A 19,243-nucleotide genomic window follows, 5' to 3' on the forward strand; every position below is an offset into this window, starting at 1 on the left:
CATCCTGCCAATGACAACTAGGAATAGGAAGAGGAGTGTAAAGACCCGTGTTTTGCTTACTTTGCTTGGCCAGTTGGCAGGTGTGACACTGACTGACCATGCGACCGACATCTCTCTTCAAGCTGGGCCAAAAGAAGCGATACTCCACGGCTTCAATAGTTTTGTCCCGACCGAAGTGCCCAGCGAGGCCTCCGATGTGGAGTTCCAAGACAAGAAATTTCATAACGGAGGTGCTCGGGATACAAAGCCTCTGGGCTTTGAAGAGATAACCATCCTCCAATAGGAAATCGTCCACAAGGCGTGTGTTGCCAGTGGACAAAAGAGAGTGCAGATCTCCTTGAAGTCGGGGCATTCCAAATAGTCCCTCTTTATTTGGTCAAATCCCACGACTTCTGCTCACATCTCTGTAGTAGTCATTATACGACGACTGAGAGCATCGGCAGCTTTATTTACAACTCCCGCCTTATGTCTGAAGGTATATATGTACTCTTGAAGGAACTCGACCCATCGACCATGGCGTGCATTTAATTTCTTTTGGGAGTTGATATAACGCAGAGCTTCGTGATCCAAGAAAATGACGAACTCTTGCGGGAGCAAGTAGTGTCACCAATAGCGAAGAGATTGGATCACAGCGTAAAACTTTTTTTCATACGTGGAATAACGCTGCCGAATGTTATTAAGCTTTTCACTGAAGTAAGCTACTGGGTGACCTTCCTGGGAGAGGACTCCTCCAATTCTGACCCCCGAAGCGACGCAGGTCACTTCGAAGACCTTGGAAAAATCAGGAAGTCTCATCACTGGGGCTTCCACCATCTTTTGCTTGATCTCATCAAAAGCTCTGGTGGCTGCCGGGATCTAGTGAAAATCACCCTTTTTTAAGCAATTAGTGATAGGAGATACGATAGTGCTAAAATTCCGAATGAATCTCCTATAGAAGGTGGCTAATCCGTGGAAGCTGCGGACTTCCTGGATGTTCTGAGGGATATTGTAAAACCCGCAAAAAGCCATTTCAGACTTCGCACGCTTTTCAAAGCGCCGCGACGTATTTTAAGTGAAAAATTCAAAGTTGCCGGATTTCGACGCAAATAATTTTATAAAATAGAGCGCGAAATTTCGATCGATTTGGTATAAAGGACTTATATGTAATCTCGCTTAAATTAGGAGATATAATTATTGGAAGTTAAGTAATACCCAAACTACCCCTAAGCTTTTAAAATGCCGGAATTACTTAGGTGAGGGCATAAGGGTCTTTTGGCTTTTCCCATTTCTCCCTATTAGGCCAACCGAGCCCTCCTTCTCCCCCATTCGCACGAACCGAGCGGAACCAAGGGGCGTGAGGCGCGGGTAGGAGCGGCGACGGGTTCTTCGGCGGCGGCTCCGGCGGCGGTTTCCGGCGACCAAACTTAGGAAAAATCGTGGGGGAGACTAAGGGAAAGCAAAGGTATGCATTAGAACTTTGATTTCCCCTCTCATTCTCATGATTTTTGGAAAAGAAGAAATTAGGGCTTTGAGATATTTTAGGTTTTCTTTGGGTTTTCTTTGAGAGAAGTCTAGGGAAGGTTTAGGGAGAGTTTCTAAACCATCTTATGTTGAGTTTTTGTGAATAATGAAAATTTTTGAAATTAGGGTATGCTAAAAAAATGTCTCCCTTGTAAATGCTTTCTCAAATATTGTTTTTAGTAATTTGAGGAAGGTTTTATGTAAAGGCACTTATTGTTTAAGCCAAAAAAAACTTTGAGTTAGGAATTTAGGGTTTCTCCCTAATGATGAAGTTTTTGAATCCTTTTTGACTTCTAATTGATTTAAGGAGGGTTTTGGAAGCTAACCTATAGTTTCTAATTGAAAAACCATGATTTCTAATTTTTGGTTTAATTAATTCCGAAATTTACATGTTTATTTTTATGTCTTGGGTTTAAAGAGAGGATTAGCGTGTTAGACCATATATGGCTTTTGAACTAAAACCTAAACTCAAAGTGGACATGAGGGAGAGATCATATTTTGAGGGAAGGGTTTGTTATAACACTTACACAAACATAGGAAATTATTTCCTTTGGAATTAGGGTTGAGATATTGTGTAGATGTTCGTTATTTATGTTTTCCCCTTGTATATTTCTTTTAGATAATTCGTGAAAAGGAAAAGAATAGATCGACAAAGGAAGGGACTACACAAATTGAGGTAGGTGGGATGAACTTTCTTTTAAATATTAGGTAACTTGTATTTTGTTCTATTACATAGAAATGTTCAATTGGTTTATGTTATTTATGAACTCTTATGGCTCAATTTTTCCCTTGTAAGTCTATGGACAAATGAAGTGATTTCAAATGTTTCTCCTATGCAATGCTTAACTCATGTTTGGTATACACACTCATGTTATACACTTGTTTCACATGATTTCCTTATCTTACATGCAAGAATACATTATGGAAAAGTACATGGAGCATTTCATTTTAAGATTATTTAAGTAATAAATGCATGAGCATGTTGATGCGGGAGTATCACAAGGAAAAGGAAGGCTCTTATGAGCTATGGAAAAGGAAGGCTCTTATGAGCTGTGGAAAAGGATTGGTTCTTTTGAACCTATGGAAAAGGAAATGGCCAATTTATTGTACCTGATCAGTACAAGTGATACTCCTGAGACGGGTGATATGTATATATATATACGTACTAAATTATTATGAATGTTTTTCATACATTGTCATATGTGATTGAGATTAAATGAGCCTCAATGTTTTAAAATGAAAGGAAAGGAAGAAAGGAAATGTAATGAAAGGTTTAAGCATTGGAAAGAAATTGATGTAAAGAAAAATATGTTGTCACTGGAGCATAACTTACTTTAGAATTGATAATTTTCTTGTTAAATTTTCCCTACGCCAGCATGTTGTAGTTTCCCTTTTTCTTCCTATGTTTAAATGAATTTTTATCCTCACCTATTGAGCTTAAAACTCACCCTCGTTGTGGGAATACTTTTCAGGAGGATCCAAAAGAGGGGGTTAGATGACTGATCAGCCACCGCGCACCTACCGTCGTAGGGAGACGACGGGTGGCAGGTTCTTTTGTTATTTTGTTATTTTGTTGATAGATAGAGGTATGTGTAGATTTTTGAAGAGTTTTATGGTGATTGGAGATTCAGGTTATAGAAAGAACTCGTGTAAACCTCTCTTTTGGAAGGTAAAAGTAATAGAAAAGAAAAAAAAAAATTTTTACTTGGATTCATAGTGGCTCTTTCATACATGTATTGGAGATGTGTTTAGTTTTGCTAAATTCTTTATGGAAAATTCTATGTAATGTTTTGTTGATTGGTCTCTTTTCCATCCGATCTCCGTTTCCGCCTCGCACTTGCGAGCTAGCCGGGCCGGGTCGTGACAGATATGTCATTCCACAATGGCCCTCACCTTCTCGGGGTCTGCGGAAACCCCTTGGGCTGAAACGATGAAACCTAAAAAGATGACGCGATCTACAAGGAAGGTACATTTTTTAGGATTGGCATAAAATTGTTCCTTCCTCAAGACTCACAAACTTGCCTTAAGTGGTCCAAGTGCTGGCTAATCGACTAACTGTAAATAAGAATGTCGTCAAAGTAGACGACGACAAACTTTCCTATAAACAGACGCAGCACTTGAGTCATGATCCTCATGAAGGTGCTCGGGGCGTTACTTAACCCAAAAGGCATGACTAACCACTCGTAGAGGCCATCCTTGATCTTGAAGGCAGTTTTCCACTCATCTCCGGGTCGGATCCAGATCTGGTGGTACCCACTTTTAAGATCAATTTTGGAGAATAATGTGGCACCCGTCATCATATCAAGTATATTGTCTAGCCTCGAAATAGGGATGATATTTGACGGTGATCATGTTAATAGCACAGCTATCAACACACATCCTCCAAGATCCATCCTTCTTCGGTGTAAGAAGAACCGACACCGCGCAGGGACTAAAACTCTCCTTAATGAAACCTCGCTGCAGTAACTCATCAACCTGCTTCTTAAGCTCGGCATGTTCCGTGAGGTTCATGCGATAATGCAGCAGGTTCGGGAGGGAGTCTCTAGGGACGAAGTCTATGGCATGATGAATGTCTTTAAGTGGAGGTAACTGATCTGGAAGATCATCATGAAAGACATCAGTATACTATCCCAAAATAGGCTAGACTTCTTGAGGCGGTTCATCAGATCCGGCGGGAATCTCACGACCCACTAAGGCATAAAAGGGTGCGCCTTGAGCTACCTCAGCGTCCAGAACCTTGGCGGTAACAAGATTCAGCCCTTTTTTGGACTTAATAGGGTTGGATTTCGAGTCATCCATAACCCGGGGCTGCGATGGCAAAAGCTTAATCTTTTTACCCGCATGTTCGAACATGCAGGTGTTTGAATGCCCAAAAATGTGGACATTTTTATCATAGATCCAGGGGCGACCCAAAAGAATTTGTCCAACATTCATGATCAATGCATTGCACCAAACATTCTCCTTGTGATCAACAAAGGAGATAGGTATGAAGCTTCGTTCCTTCACCTCTAAGGCAGTGGAGTTAACCCACGCTACCTTATACGAGTTGGGATGAGGAACAGCAGAGAGACCCAACTAGGATACCATGCTGGAAGACACAGCATTTATACAGCTACCACCATCCACGATGACCTTACAGTTCTTGTCTTTGATTATGGTGTAGGTGTGGAAAATCGAGGTCCTACGCCAATCATCTGTGGGTGTCGGGTGGGATAGCGCACATCTCACCACGCAGACGGGAGAGGTATCCAATTTCTAAAGACAATGGAGGATCGTAGTGTCGTCATCCTCCTCGAAGTATTTGCCTTCCTCCTCTACCTGGGGAATCTAATCAACCTCGGGCTCGAGATCGTCCTCGGTAATCTCCTCGATGATCGAGACTTTATAGGGTTTGGAGCACTGAGAAGCAATTTGCCCATACCCCTGGCATCGAAAGCACTTGGTCCCAGGACTGGACCGAGGGGTATCCGGGGGTGGAAGGTTTGTTTCTAGAATCAGGTCGAGGTGCAGGAGGCCCCGTGGGTGGTCAGGTCGTGCTCCCAGAAGTGGGTCGGGTAGCATAAGTGTATGGAGTGGAACTACCAACTGGTCTGTAGGAAGGCCTAGAGCATGTGAACGGCTCGGGTGCTGTGAACGGGACTCCTCTAAATCAAGCACTAGGCTGTAGGCATTTTTCAGTGTAGTGTTGTTGCGGTCAAACAACTCATTGCGAAGAACCTCTCGCAACCCGATTCGAAACATAGACAAAATCTGCGCGGGTGTGGTAGAGGTCTCCCCTTTGCAGCGAATCAGGAAGTCATCGAAAGAGGCGATGTACTCCTTAACTGGTTTATTGCTTTGAGTTGGCCTATTCCACCTGTCCAATAGTCGGGGGAAGTACGAGGGAGACAAGTACTTCTGCTTGAGTTCATGCTTCATGGACGGCCAATCGGTAATGGGGTAATCGTTCCTAGCTTCCCTAAGGCTCTCTAAGTTGGCCCAAAACTGACTCGCCCTACCCGTGAGATTCATCTCCACAAAACTGACCTTCCTAGCCTCGGAGATGTTATACCACTTAAAGAAACTGTCCATACCTTTGACCCAATCCAAGAAGAGCTGAGGATCGAGTGTGCCATCAAAGGTAGGAGCATCAACTTTAATATTTTTCATGAGTGGTATATCAAGATCATGATGTGTCATGTCCAAGATAAGGAGCTCGATGATTGGCACGGTGTTGCCTCTCATCTGGGTAAGTGTCATCCCCATACATAGAAGGTGGTCTAGATGGGGTGTAGGGATTAGGATGCTCTCTAGCTCGCTCAAGAGTGTCAAATCGTTCAGTAGTGTTCCTATGAAGTTCAGCTAGGTCGGCTTGATTTTCTTTGAGTTGTTGGCTAATATTAGACCTGTCAAAAACGGGTCACGGGTCGGGACCCGAAATTGACCCGACACTGTTCAACCCGACCCGACCCGACCCTTTTTTGCAAACGGGTCGATTTTCCGAACCCGAACCCGACCCGGTTCGGGTTCGGGTTGACCCGAACCCGAAATTTTCGGGTCGGGTTCGGGTCGGGTTTTCGGGTCGGGTCCAATATTGACAGGTCTAGCTAATATTGTTCATTTGGCCTACCAACAAGTCTAAAGTCCTTCCTAATTGTTCCGGATCCATTGGGAAATCACTACAAAACATCTAAGGTGACTAGGATGCCAAGAATAGCAAGTTAAAAGATTAGAATACCCTTATGTCTAGTGAAATGGCTATGAGAAAAGTAAGGACAGCAACCTAACAATTTCTAAGTGACACAAATGCAATGGTGGAATGAATAAAATGCTGAAATAAAATTCTACCAAGGATCCTAACACATGCAAAAAAGAGCATACCATGCTTTGATACCAGATGATGTAGGACTACGATGTTTGCAAATTAATTTTATTAAGAACTTGCACAAATCCTTGATTAGAGAAATAACAAAGAAACTTATTAGCAAATAAAACAATGAATTAAAACGTAAGAGGGGTCACTGCCGTTTAGGCTAAGTTGCATATCCAAAAGATTTGAATCCTCAAAATAACGTAGATAACAACAATATGCCAAAGTAATAGTTTCAACAAAATCCCTAGTCAGTTTCAACAAAATCCCTAGTCTAACAATTAGATAAGTAGACAATGAATGCACTCAAATTCCTACGTTTACCAAGCTTAGCAGAATCAGGCAAATGCGTCCTTCGTAACTACAATCAAATCACAAGAAAAATGTTAGACTTAAGAAATACAAGAAAAAGAAAAAGTAGAACCTCCGTCAAGGATCGGCGGCAATCCTCCACTCGACGATCTCAAGTTGTTCTTCAATAACTTCAACCAAGGTGTCCAAGATTCCCTCTATGTAGTCTTCCACCGTATGGTCGATTCTCGGGTTGACGTCGAAGAAGGTTGAATGGAGAATGTGCACGAACCCGTGTTCGTCGTAAGCAAGGCCGTAATCTGTTTCTGGGTCAGCCATCCATGCGAGAAGTCGCTGTTTTGACTTTGGGAGGCGCTGGACGGCAAGGAGAGACTTCTCCGATGGTGCTACAGTGAAAAGAATCCGATGGAAGCTGATGGACAGCAAGCTGTCCCTTTAAGGCAGCAGTTTCGAAGCCTCTGGCTGATGAGAATCCAGGAATGGTTGCAGGAATTTTCTGTCAGCAGTCTTTGAGAGTAGGAAACCCAACGTGGGATAGGGTTTGGGGGGGGATTTATGGAGGAAAAATAGCACAGAAGCCTTGGGGAGTTTTCAGCCAGCAGGGGAGGAGAGCTTAAGGCTTAATTCCAACTTAGAAGGAGTGGTTTTGGAAAGATTTAAGGAGGTGGGGAGCAAGGGGAATTTCAGCCAATAGAAAAGGAGGGGTTTTGAATTCTTTCCAAGAGAGCAACTTGAGTTTTGGAAAGAATTTTCAAGGGGATCCAAGAGGGGTCGGCGTCACTAGGGATGATTTGATTAGATTGGGTTTCTTATTTTAGAATTAGAAAATATGAAAGATTTAATTAGATCCTATTTAATTTGAAATTCAAATATGAGTTAATTAAAAAGCTTTTCTAAAATAGATTTCGTAAATTAAGAAAGACTTTGGATTTCAAATCAATTGGATTTGAATTCAAAATCTGTCCAATTTTGATTCAATCTAAATTAGGAAAGGATGCATTGGGAGGGAAGGGGAGAGATGGGGCCGACAGGTGGGATTTGACTGTGGGGATGGTGGAGGGTTTTATGGTGGTGGTGATGAAACCAGCGGGTGGATGGGGAAGGCTTGGTGGCCGGCGGCTGAAGGCTTGGGGAGTAATGAGAAAACACAAAATAAGGAACCACGAACCCGGCCGTCTCCAAGGTTGGTGGGTGATCCGATCTCCCTCTCCTAGGGATTTCTCTCTCAAATGCTCATACGATCTCACAAAGAAATCACAAGGGAAGAAAAATTATCATTCATTCATTAACCTCAATAGAGAACAAGGAGGGCTATATAAAGCCTCATACAAAGGACTCAATGACAAAAGCCAACAATGCCCCTAGGGCTTACATACGACATCCCTTAATAAAAGGGTACAACAGAAAACTAAATAAAGCAAATAAAATGCGACAACATATATAAGAAAATACATAGAATAAATCAAAAATACAATGACTCAATTATGGTCGTAGATCGGCGGCCATGCCTCTGATAAACCTTCAATGATCTGATGTCCGCATCAAGTTCTCACTTGAAATAAAGATGTGAGGGATCTTCTTATAGGCATGCAGATAAATGTTATATTCCAAAGTTATAATAATGAAGTCATAACTTAGGTTCTACCATGGTTTAAAATTGCGCAATATGAGGCCCCTTAGACAAGAAATAACCCCACTTGAGCATGAAATTCAAAATTTAATCATGGCACACCATATCACTAAACATACTATATTTTCAACCGCATACAAACTATATGATTGGGCAAACATACCCTACAATGGTTCTCACTTGAAATAAAGATGTGAGGGATCTTCTTATAGGCATGCAGATAAATGTTATATTCCAAAGTTATAATAATGAAGTCATAACTTAGGTTCTACTGAAATAGCCTAATCACCAAATTTTTAAACAAAATATAAAAATATTTAAAAAAACAACAATCCTCACTATGTCTGCTCATTAAAAAAGTGTCCACGAGAAAATGATGATGTAAGGTTCTACTTTATTCATGACCATGCAGCGAGGGTCGTACATCAATTAGGATAACATCAAGAATCCCATTTAATATCATTAATAAAAATTTTAAAGTGATGTATGTTTTATCTCTGCCATTATAGATCTATAATTTAATTGTAACAAAATGCTTTCGAAAAATTTTGCATTTAAAATCTAAGCCTGTTCATTCAGCATTATATAGAATAGCAGGAATCTTAAAATATCTACTTCTAGTTATTAAATTGTGTATTTCATCATCTTGCATGCCATTTAAAATTCAACGTTTGGAACAGCAAAAAACAGGTCTTGCATTATTGGAATCAAAACAAGAGATATAAGGAACGTCACCACAAAAAATCAATCAGCTTAACAATTGCATATTTAAAATAATGCACACTAAATAATTTCAATAATCAATAGACTATCATTTATTATAGTTATTAACTATCAAGTATTATTATCATTAGTACATAAAAGGTATAAAGTTTTATGCAATTTTCAGTGACTTAAATATTCTTAAAAATCATAAAAAATGGAGACTCACTGAGATAACAAGGTCATGCTTTCTCTCGCATTTATCAAGATTATGGCTCAATGCTTGAATGTTATCATAGCTATGGATAATGGGCAACCCTTTCAAATCTACCAAACAACAAGTAATGATCGTAAGCAATTTATAGCTACATCAGTATTGCAGAATCAACACCAAAAAAAGACAGTATAGCTTCCAAAGTATATACATTACATGTTATAACAGCTATGCAATAAAATTTGCCCTTAAAAGCTCCACAAAAAGGTAATTTACTATAAAAATGAAAGCAAGAAAGCATAACTAAAATATGAAAAACAGAAGTAAAGATAAACCGCAGTTCTCTTAAGTAAGGTGATTGATGAAGGAAAATTGTAGCATTTACAGAAGAATATGATAAAGAAAAACAACATAAATTTTTAAAAATCATTCAAGTACCAATTCTAGACTCCGAAACTTTCCAGCAGTTTGAGAAAATAACGCTATCATTAAAAGCTAATTTTTTAAGAGGATATAGAGAAGAAAACAATAGGTCAATGCTCACCTCCATTCAAATACATGTAAGTGTACATTCCAGGGAGACCAAAAAAAAAACACTTTGAAATAGTGGGTAGCAATTTTACCGTATATGTGATGATAATAAATTCTCTAACCATGCTACCACATTCCTTTTTCAGTAAATGACCCTGACAATTGAAACCCTATCTTCATGTCCTTGGAAACACTTCTATAGAGAGAATGTTCCAGCAAAGTTGGGCACAGAAAACCTAATTCTTCAAGAAAATCCAACTTCCATATCGAACTAGCACAACTCCCTAGGTGCAAGCACATGGGCACAATTTAATCAAGGAATTCTGATGTAAGCAAGATTTCAGGTTTCCCCCTTCCCTGTGTGGCTACCCCTTAGGTTTTTGTGTGATGCTTCGAATTCCCTGCTTATTAAATGCTGTTTTGATGCTTCGGTCCCCCCCCTCAATTGACTAACATGTGATATTTAGGTTTCCCCCTAAAAGCTGATGTTTTGCTTTGGTTTTCCCTCCTACGGCTTCCCTTTGGGTTCCAGTGTGCTGCGGCTTTTATGTGTTTCTATTGGCTGATTTTGAGGTGCATTAAATACATGTATTAATTGTCTTTTTACCTTTTTTCCCTATATAAGGACTATTTTGTGGCTATTTTAGGAGAGTTTTAGAGATGAAAATTTGTGGATTGTAAAAACCTGCGGGTTTATATAGCTTGCGAGCTATTTTCTTCTTTTCCCTTCTCTTAAAATTCATCTCGGTCTTCTAATCCCTTCTTCTCTATCCATTGTTCCCGCCCCATTTGTATCATTCTTCTTTAAAATATATATAAGTTTTATGGTTTATGTTTGTCATGTTTATGATTAAGGAAGACGTTTAATTTTTACAATTCTAAAATTTGTTTGTGTTTGTGTTGTGTTTATTTTGGTTACATCAATTTGATATCAGAGCCTTAGGTTTTAATGTATATTCCTTTCTTTTCTTTAGAAAAAAAAATAGACAAACATGGTACAATAGAATCTATTGTTGACGAAAATATGCCAACTAATCGTGAAGATAAAATTCCAACAAGCATATGGGTCCTGCCGCAAGGAAGCTCTACTGATCCAATCCAGAACGAACTCTACAAAATTCAAAAAAAAAATGATTTTGTGCGCTGAAAGATATGGGAAGAGAAAGAGTCAACTTCAAGCCCAATTTAATCAGGAAAAAGAAATTACTCAAAGAAGGTATGCGGCTCTTGCACAAAAGTTGAATTTCGCTCAGTCTGCGCACCTTGGAAGAAGTCCAGAATCTTTTTCATCAGGAGATGAAATTCCTCCGCCAAGAGAGAATTGATGAGATTTTAGGTTTCTCCCTTCCCTATGCGGCTGCCCCTTCGGTTTCTGTGTGATGCTTCGAATTCCCTGCTTGTTAAATGTTGTTTAGATGCTCGGTTTCTGCGCCCCCCCATTGGCTGACGTATGGTATTTCGGCTTCCCCCTAAAAGCTGTTGTTTTTGCTTCGATTTTCCCTCCTACGGCTGTCCCTTTGGGTTTCGGTGTGCTGCAGTTTTTATGTGTTTCTATTGGATGATTTTGAGGTGCATTAAATACATGTATTAATTGTATTTTTTACCTTTTCTTCCCCTATATAAGGGCAATTTTGTGGCTGTTTTAGGAGATTTTTAGAGATGAAAATTTGTGGAATGTAAATACCTGCGGGTTTACATAGCTTTCGAGCTATTGTCTTATTTTCCCTTTCTCCTCTTAAAATTTGTCTCGGTCTTCTAATCCCTTCTTCTCTATCCACTGTTCCCGCCCAATTTGTATCCTTCTTCTCTAAAATATATATAAGTTTTATGATTTATGTTTGTCATGTTTATGCTTAAGGAAGTCGTTTAGTTTTTGCAATCCTAAAATTTGTTGGTGTGTGTTGTGTTTATTTTGGTTGCATCAAATTCTTGCAACCTATATTTAACATTAATATTAGTGTAACGTATCCTTCCACCCTATGAAGATGAGGCCCTCAAGTTCAACAAAATGCCAGCAAATAAACCTAAAGAAAATAAAGTTCAATATCAAAAGGTAGGCTTAGAAATATCAAATGCACCAAACTATGCATAGATTCAATTAGGAGGTCATTTGGTTCAAATTTATGTAGATAGTATCATTTTCTAATTTCTAAATAATGGTGTTATTCACATATATGTGTTTATATGCCAAATGCAAGATATTTGTTTCAATGTTATCTTGCTTATACAATTTAATGATTTGAATGAACCAATATTACGCTTTCTTTCTTCTTTTATGATATTTATTTTAGGCTTCGTTTAAGATGGCTTTCTTACGGTTCTTAAAGCAGCTTTTTAGTACAAAAATTAATTTTTTTGTATTTGAAAGCTTCTTTAAGAAGAAATAAAAAAAACGTCCCAAACGAAGCCTTAGTCGTCTAATAGCCTGATATCTAGATTCAGCGACTTTGGGCAACATATTTATGTCAACAGAATATGACTGACCAAAAATTTAAGAAATTGTTGTTTAAATATCCCACCAACATAACGTAATGACATAATGTGATATGAAAAATGACAGTTAAACAAACCATCCTAGGTTTTTTTTTTATTAGCATACAAAGAAAGGCCTCATCTATTACCCCCAAAAAAAAGCATACAAAGAAAAGATGGATATTTTAATCTAAGAAGAGAATAAGGTAGAAGCGCTAATTTGCGGAAAATGCATCTCGTTCTGAGCTTACCTCTCAAAAGGCTTTGAGCAGCTCTTTGCATATCTTTTGATGGCTCTACCAAATTAACCCTCTCCAAAGCCTTGGGCCAGACCTCACGCATTGCCCTAAACAAAATTAAAAAAGATTCAAGAGATGACCAAATCCATTAACACCCCACAACCTCAGAGCGGCAAAATCTCATTATATACTCACGAGATGAATTCAAATTCTCACCAAATTGCCGATCCAGGACCCGCACCAAAGTCCAACACACTTGCAGGAGAGAAATCTGGCAATCTCCGACGAACCTACAATCCACACTCTCCATTCACAAAACAAAATGATAACCAAAACAGAGAAATAAAACAATATAAGAACTTAAAACCTCTTTGAGAACCCGATGGCAGGCGGAATATACGGCGGGCATCCGCGAAGCAACGTAGGCAACGGTTTCATCCTCCTTATACTTCAACCCGATGTCTCCATACGCCGAGCGTATCTTCCACCGAGCACCGCCGTGTTCGATCGGCCTGAAGGGATCCTCGACAAGCTCACGTGAGACAGAGGCGGAGAGCTGGAGGTTGGTCTCCTTGATCCGGTTAAAGGACTGGGAGAGAGACAGTACCTTCCGATTCATATGCGATTTCTCCTTTTCTGATCAAATGCCCTGGAAACGATTAAAAATAGAGGAGAGAAAAGGATTTTGGAGACGGATTTAAGGAAAACAAAGGGTACCTCGAAGGAATTTTTTGATAGCACGTCGGAGTGAGAGCGGGACGAGATGAATTCCTTCGGATTGCTTTGCTGCTGCGCGGATGGATTCTGGCGTTAGCAGCTTCGTTGCGGCCGCAGGAACGATAGAGGAAGCCATGGGAACTACTGTCTTCAATGTGAAGCTTTTCGTCTTCGTCGCAATGGGATATTCTAGGTTTTAAAGAGGGTTTTTGAGGAAACGTAAGTGGGAAATTCTGAAGGCACTTCATAGAAAGTTGTTAACTTATAATTTTCTTTAAAATTTCGCTATAGTTTAAGTACTTAACTTGCTAGTTCAAAATTCAATTGAAATGCAGTGTCAAGCTAGATGTTTAATATGAAACTTATAACTCACAACTAAGATATTATATATTATAGTCTCATGTGTGTATTTAAACGCTACCCTTAATTTGTGAAATGCTTAGCTAAGCAATTCAAACAAATTTATTTATTTATGATTTTAATAATTTAAATTTCATTATACTAACAGTATTTACGTGAGTTATGGGTGTCAATTTTTGACACAACCCGAAAATTCGACCTGAATTTTTTGGGTTAAGGTCATCCTGTTTTAAGAATGGGTTGGGTTCAGTCCCAATTTTTTATGGATCCCAAATTTTGACTCATTTTGAATTTCGGATCGGGTTCGGATCAACCCAAAAATCCGATTATGACCCAGTTTTGACCCGAAAATGGAAAGATGAGCTTTTGGCGGAACTCTCGTCTTTCTCTCTCTCACGGCTTTGATCTGCCTAATTTTTTGCCAACTTTTAAGCTGGAACTTTCATCTTTCTCCCCCAAATTTGAAGAAGCATCAGCATAAGCGGTGAGTTAGTAACGTGTGAAATGACTGACATCCTTCTGATGCCTTGATTCTATTGATTTTAAAGATCTAATTTTTTTTGTTTGGCTAGATTTCGATCAAATTCTTCTTGGAAACTGCTATACCCAATAGCTCGGTGATGGTGATTTGTTCTCTCTCTCTCTCTCTCTCTCTCTCTCTCTCTCTCTCTCTCTCTCTCTCTTTCTCGTCTTTATTCAAGCAGCCGCAGTTCGCCTAGGCAAACGAACAGCAGCAAAGCTTTGAGGCAATCAAAATTGCATTAACGTCGGCTCCGGTGTTGGTGTTACCTGATTTTAATAAACCATTCATGGTTGATATGGATGCATCTATGATAGGCATCGGGGCAGTTTTATCTCAAGACAACAAACCGGTGGAGTTTTTCAGCAAAAAGTTATGTCCTTCGCGGCAGAGATGGACTGTATACGAACAGGAGTTGTATGCTGTTGTTAGAGCCTTGAAACAATGGGAGCATTATTTATTACACAAAGATTTCTCCCTCTGCAGCGATCACAAGGCTCTACAGTACATCAATTCTCAAAAGAATATTAATCGGATGCATGCTCGCTGGATCATATTCTTACAAAGGTTTACTTTTGTGCTGAAACATAAGAGCGGAGTGCAAAATCGGGTAGTTGATGCACTTAGTAGAAGGGCTGCTCTTATAACTAGACTACAAACTAAATTTTTCGATCTTGAATGCTTTAAAGAATTATATCCTGAGGATGACTATTTTAAGGAGCATTGGTCCAACTACTGCAAATAGGAACCAGCCACCGAATATTCTATCCGCCATGGTTTCTTATTTAAGGGAAATTTATTGTGCATTCCTAGCTCATCCTGGAGACAACAGATTATTAAAGAAACTCATACGGGTGGTCTATCATCTCATTTAGGCCGTGATAACGCGATCATTCAGCTGCAGCAACGATTCTTTTGGCCACATTTAAGGCGAGATGTCTCTAAGTTCGTTGAGAGGTGTTCAATTTGTCAAACTTACAAAGGGAGATGACAGAACACCGGATTATACCTGCCCTTGTCCATGCCGGATTCCATATGGGAAGATTTGAGCCTAGATTTTGTGCTTGGCTTACCGAGAACCAAGCATGGCAATGATTCAATAATGGTCATAGTGGATCGCTTTTCAAAAATGGTGCACTTCATTGCCTGTAAGAAAACATTCGATGCTCTCAACATTGCCAAGCTTTTCTTAAAAGAAATTGTGCACTTACACGGTATTCTGCGAAGCCTTATATCGGATAGAGATGTTAAATTCATTAGCCATTTTTGGCAAAAACTTTGGAAAAGGTTGCACACGCAGATCCAGTTAAGTTCTTCATACCACCAGCAGACTGATGGCCAAACGGAAGTGGTGAACTGCACATTGGGTAATCTCTTGTGTTGTTTAGTTTAAGACAACCCCAAAATCTGGGATGAATTGCTCGGCCAAGCAGAATTCGCTTTCAATTCCATGACGAATCGGTCCACTGGTATGTGCCCATTTAGTATTGTTTATACTAAAGTACCAAATACGGTTCTTGATGTTACAGTGCTTCCAAAATGCAAAAGCAAGTCGGCTTCTGCATTAGTAAACAACTATATGAAATTCCTATCTAGTATTCGGCTGAAGCTGCAAGAAGCAAATGTAAAATATAAGTTGGAGGCTGATGCCCATAGACAAGAAAAACTATTCAAGCCAGGAGATTTGGTGTTCGTCCGGTTGAAGAGAGAGAGCCTACCAGTGGGTGAATACTCCAAACTGGGCAAAAGAAAATGGGGGTCGTTTCCTATTAGCAGTAAGATCAATGATAACGCATATATTGTTGATCTTCTGAAGGAGTTCAACACATCCCATACTTTCAACGTTAAATACATCTATGCTTATTCCCCTCCCGATGATAGTGTGACGCAAATTCACTCTGTTGGTACAGTTGTTCTTCTTGGTGGGGGCAAATGATGCAAAGCATCTATTCTTATGGTGTTTGAGGAAGTATCTTATCCTATTAGTATCCTTTTAGTTATCCCGCTGGTGTTGTTGTGAGCTCCACTACCTTTAGTGCTTTAATTAATTACTTAGTACACACTTTTTCTGTTTTATACTTTTATTAGTATAGGGAAAAAGAGAAGGTATATACTAGAATTCATGTAAGGAATATGGTAGAAGTTCATTTTGATCAATACTATCACTACACAGTTATCTTTCTAGTAATTCTCTTGCTCGTCTTCTCTGTTCCTTATTCCTTCGCAGGTGTGCCGGCATCAGAAAGCCTAGTCTTTTTCCCAAAATCTAACCACATGCTGGTCATGTCGGATTGACCCAGACTCGAAGCAGTTCAGGTTCGTGTCTGAAAAACTAACCCGTTTACAAAAACGGGTCAGATTCGGGACTGGTCGAATAGTGCCGGGTAAGTTTTGGGTTGGATCCAAACCCGACCCATGACCCAATTTTGACAGCCCTAACGTGAGTACATAATAAAAGGAATAAGTGAATTAAATTGCCTAATTTCATGTAAAAATTCATGTTTTTTTTATATACACTATTTATTATATGTTGAAATATGTATATTCCTAAGATTATATTTAAATACAGAGCATCCACCTTGAAGAGCATCTATTTTAGAATTGTTGAATTGTTATATGAAAATGTTATTTTGATGCTGAAAATAAACAAATTAATATGCATCATTTCTTTACATTCCTCCTACGATCCTACCCTCGAGATGTTTTGATTATCCATCATATGGTATCATGTTAGAATGTGTGGGAAAAATATTTTAAATTGGGGAGCTTAAAGATGAGGTTTACTACATATGAGATTACAATTATCATTGGGCTTCCAAATCACGAAAAAGAAGTTAAATGTTCAAAGGAGCCTCACACAAAGTTGATCTCACCTTGAGTTAGAAGAAGTGAACAATACAAACATTATGTGGGTAAGTGTAAGAAGTGACAGTCGAATGAGCTAGGGCTTGAGGTGATGAAGTAGGGGTGACTTCTTATGCATTATCAGTATCATCCCCATGGACCACACGTCTCTTCTCATTTGAAGAGGTCGTGGAAAGAGTGCTTGGTGAATGTAGATAAAATGTGACTAAGTGCTTCTAATTTGTCAAATCATAATTGATTTCTATTATATGGCTGATAAAATGACAAAGGATTAGATCTTGACAACGCTTGACCTTAGAGTTGTGAATAGAGTAGGGTTTAAAATATATTAAATTATCATTTTCATCTTACTAAATTTATGCGGGTCATGCACAAAGAGGTGACTATAGAGAGAATAAGGGCAATGTTTATGCAATCACCAGTGGGAATGACATCTTGTTGAAGCACATGTTGACTAACACGAGCATTTTATAAACGTCCACTAACAAGAAGTTAATGATGTGGGAGCAGGAGAATTCTTAAGGACTTGTTTTATGAATGTCTACTTATAAGTAGGATCGATGACTATAATATGTGTGCAAACATCATTGTTAGAGATATGGAGGGTATCATGCAAATCTTAATCGATGATAGATATTTACTTCCTATCAACTGAAGATTACATGGCAATAAAGTTGGCATTTATACATAGGTTCATAAAGAATTTAAAAAATAGTTTGAAGTGATTTTGATGGATAACTGGAATAGGGAATTGTAGTACCCATAAAATGATCTTAAATATTATAAAAAATATGTTCTTGAAGTATCAATTTTTAGTTAGTGATGAATGATTGTTTATACCTCTTGTAGACAATGGGATTAACCGTTGTTTAAGAAAATTGGTCATGCTATGAAACAAAAGATGATCTAGTGCCCCTGATCTTTTGCTTGCAATGAATGCTCTCTTAAACACTTAAGAAGGCTCTCCTGAAGGTTTGAGGGATGAAGTACATATGAGTGTGGTGAGCGGAATATTAGGCTATTCAAAGAGTTTTTATTGGATAGATCATACAATATGATTAGCATTTGAATTGATTGTCCCAAAGAATATTTTGAATAGGTTCAATCATATAAAATGATGTTTAATTATATATGATATGATTTAAAATGTACTTCTATGAGACTACTAAATATGATTTATGATGGTAAAATCACCATCATATAATATGATAGGGATTAAGCAATACGATATGGTTCGTACAATATAGTTTGTGTCATATAATATGATTTACCAATTATTTTATTAATTTTTTGTATCTCCACTAAAGATAATCCTCAATAAGAACTATCAAGTAATTGAATATAAACACAAAATCATGAACATGAAATTAAAAAAACATATCATAACAAAATAAGAGATTAATATCAGCTAAATACATGTGCAAACAAAAAGAAGAAGGGAAATTTACATACATACCACTATATTTCTAACTTTGTACATATCTAACACCTCAAACATTAATATTTCTCTTATACCACCATAAACTCATATTTTACATCATTTCTACCACTCCATTTAGGTCAGACCTCACGACATTTTTCTCCCATCTTGTTTGGCGCGAATCTAAGAGGAAGTTAGGGTGCAAGCGGATGGGAATTCGCAGACCATTAGAGGGGAGGAAGGTAAAGTCTGTAGCCTGCTCTCATTTTTGTTCCAAATGATTTTATTTGCTCAGTGGCTTGTATGTTGTCCGTTTCCCTTAGACTTATTTAGGACTGTGTTGAAAATGTTATGCTTCCAATAACATTTCATAAATTTAAAAAAAAAAAAAAATTAGGCACGATAGAAACCTGATCGCCAAAACTAGTCCGTTAACCTCACAACACAGTTCATAAATTTCAAAGCAGGGAAGCAAGTTTTTTTTTTTTTTTTTTTGAAATTTAAGAATTGTGTTGAAAATCCACACATGAAGATAGTTCGTTGTAAACTTGAAGTATAAGGTACTGAATGACGCGCTTAAACTTAGCTTTGCTTGATTGTTTATTTTTCTGCTTTCTGAGTTTCCTTAAAACCTGCCGAACTTATTTTCTTCCCTGCTTTCCCAGCTATAAGCAAGGTTAAAACCTACTCTGAATTAGATTTTTTTATAAATCTAGATTTTGTATTAATAGAAATTTTGCTCTTTCCAATTAATTCAGAGCTTTGTGTAAATCTAATGTGAAAATCAGATCAATTATGATTGCTAATTGCATATGTATAAATATAATATTGTGCCTTTCTTCAGGTTTTGTAAAGGTTTTAAGTTATTTTAATTCATCCATTATAAAAAATCAATCGTAGCATTCGAAGGTT

The 19,243-nt window shown here is 38.4% G+C and overlaps 1 protein-coding gene across 1 annotated transcript in view; it reads right to left on the bottom strand.

Annotated features, from left to right (window-relative positions):
* Nucleotides 1–13,406, bottom strand: part of LOC110111282 — a 44,649-nt gene extending 31,243 nt beyond the window's left edge. Inside the window, exons 1-5 of the mRNA XM_020843076.2 lie at nt 13,167–13,406; nt 12,817–13,085; nt 12,666–12,739; nt 12,462–12,556; nt 9,223–9,320 (exon numbers count right to left, since the gene is read on the bottom strand). Of these exons, the coding sequence (XP_020698735.1) occupies nt 9,223–9,320; nt 12,462–12,556; nt 12,666–12,739; nt 12,817–13,085; nt 13,167–13,302 (672 nt within the window). The 5' untranslated portion in view covers nt 13,303–13,406. The remainder of the gene's footprint in view (nt 1–9,222; nt 9,321–12,461; nt 12,557–12,665; nt 12,740–12,816; nt 13,086–13,166) is intronic.
* Between the last annotated feature and the right edge of the window lie 5,837 nt (nt 13,407–19,243).

This window comes from Dendrobium catenatum, unplaced genomic scaffold (assembly GCF_001605985.2).
Source record: "Dendrobium catenatum unplaced genomic scaffold, ASM160598v2 fragScaff_scaffold_1165, whole genome shotgun sequence".
NCBI classification, from domain to species: Eukaryota; Viridiplantae; Streptophyta; class Magnoliopsida; order Asparagales; family Orchidaceae; genus Dendrobium; species Dendrobium catenatum.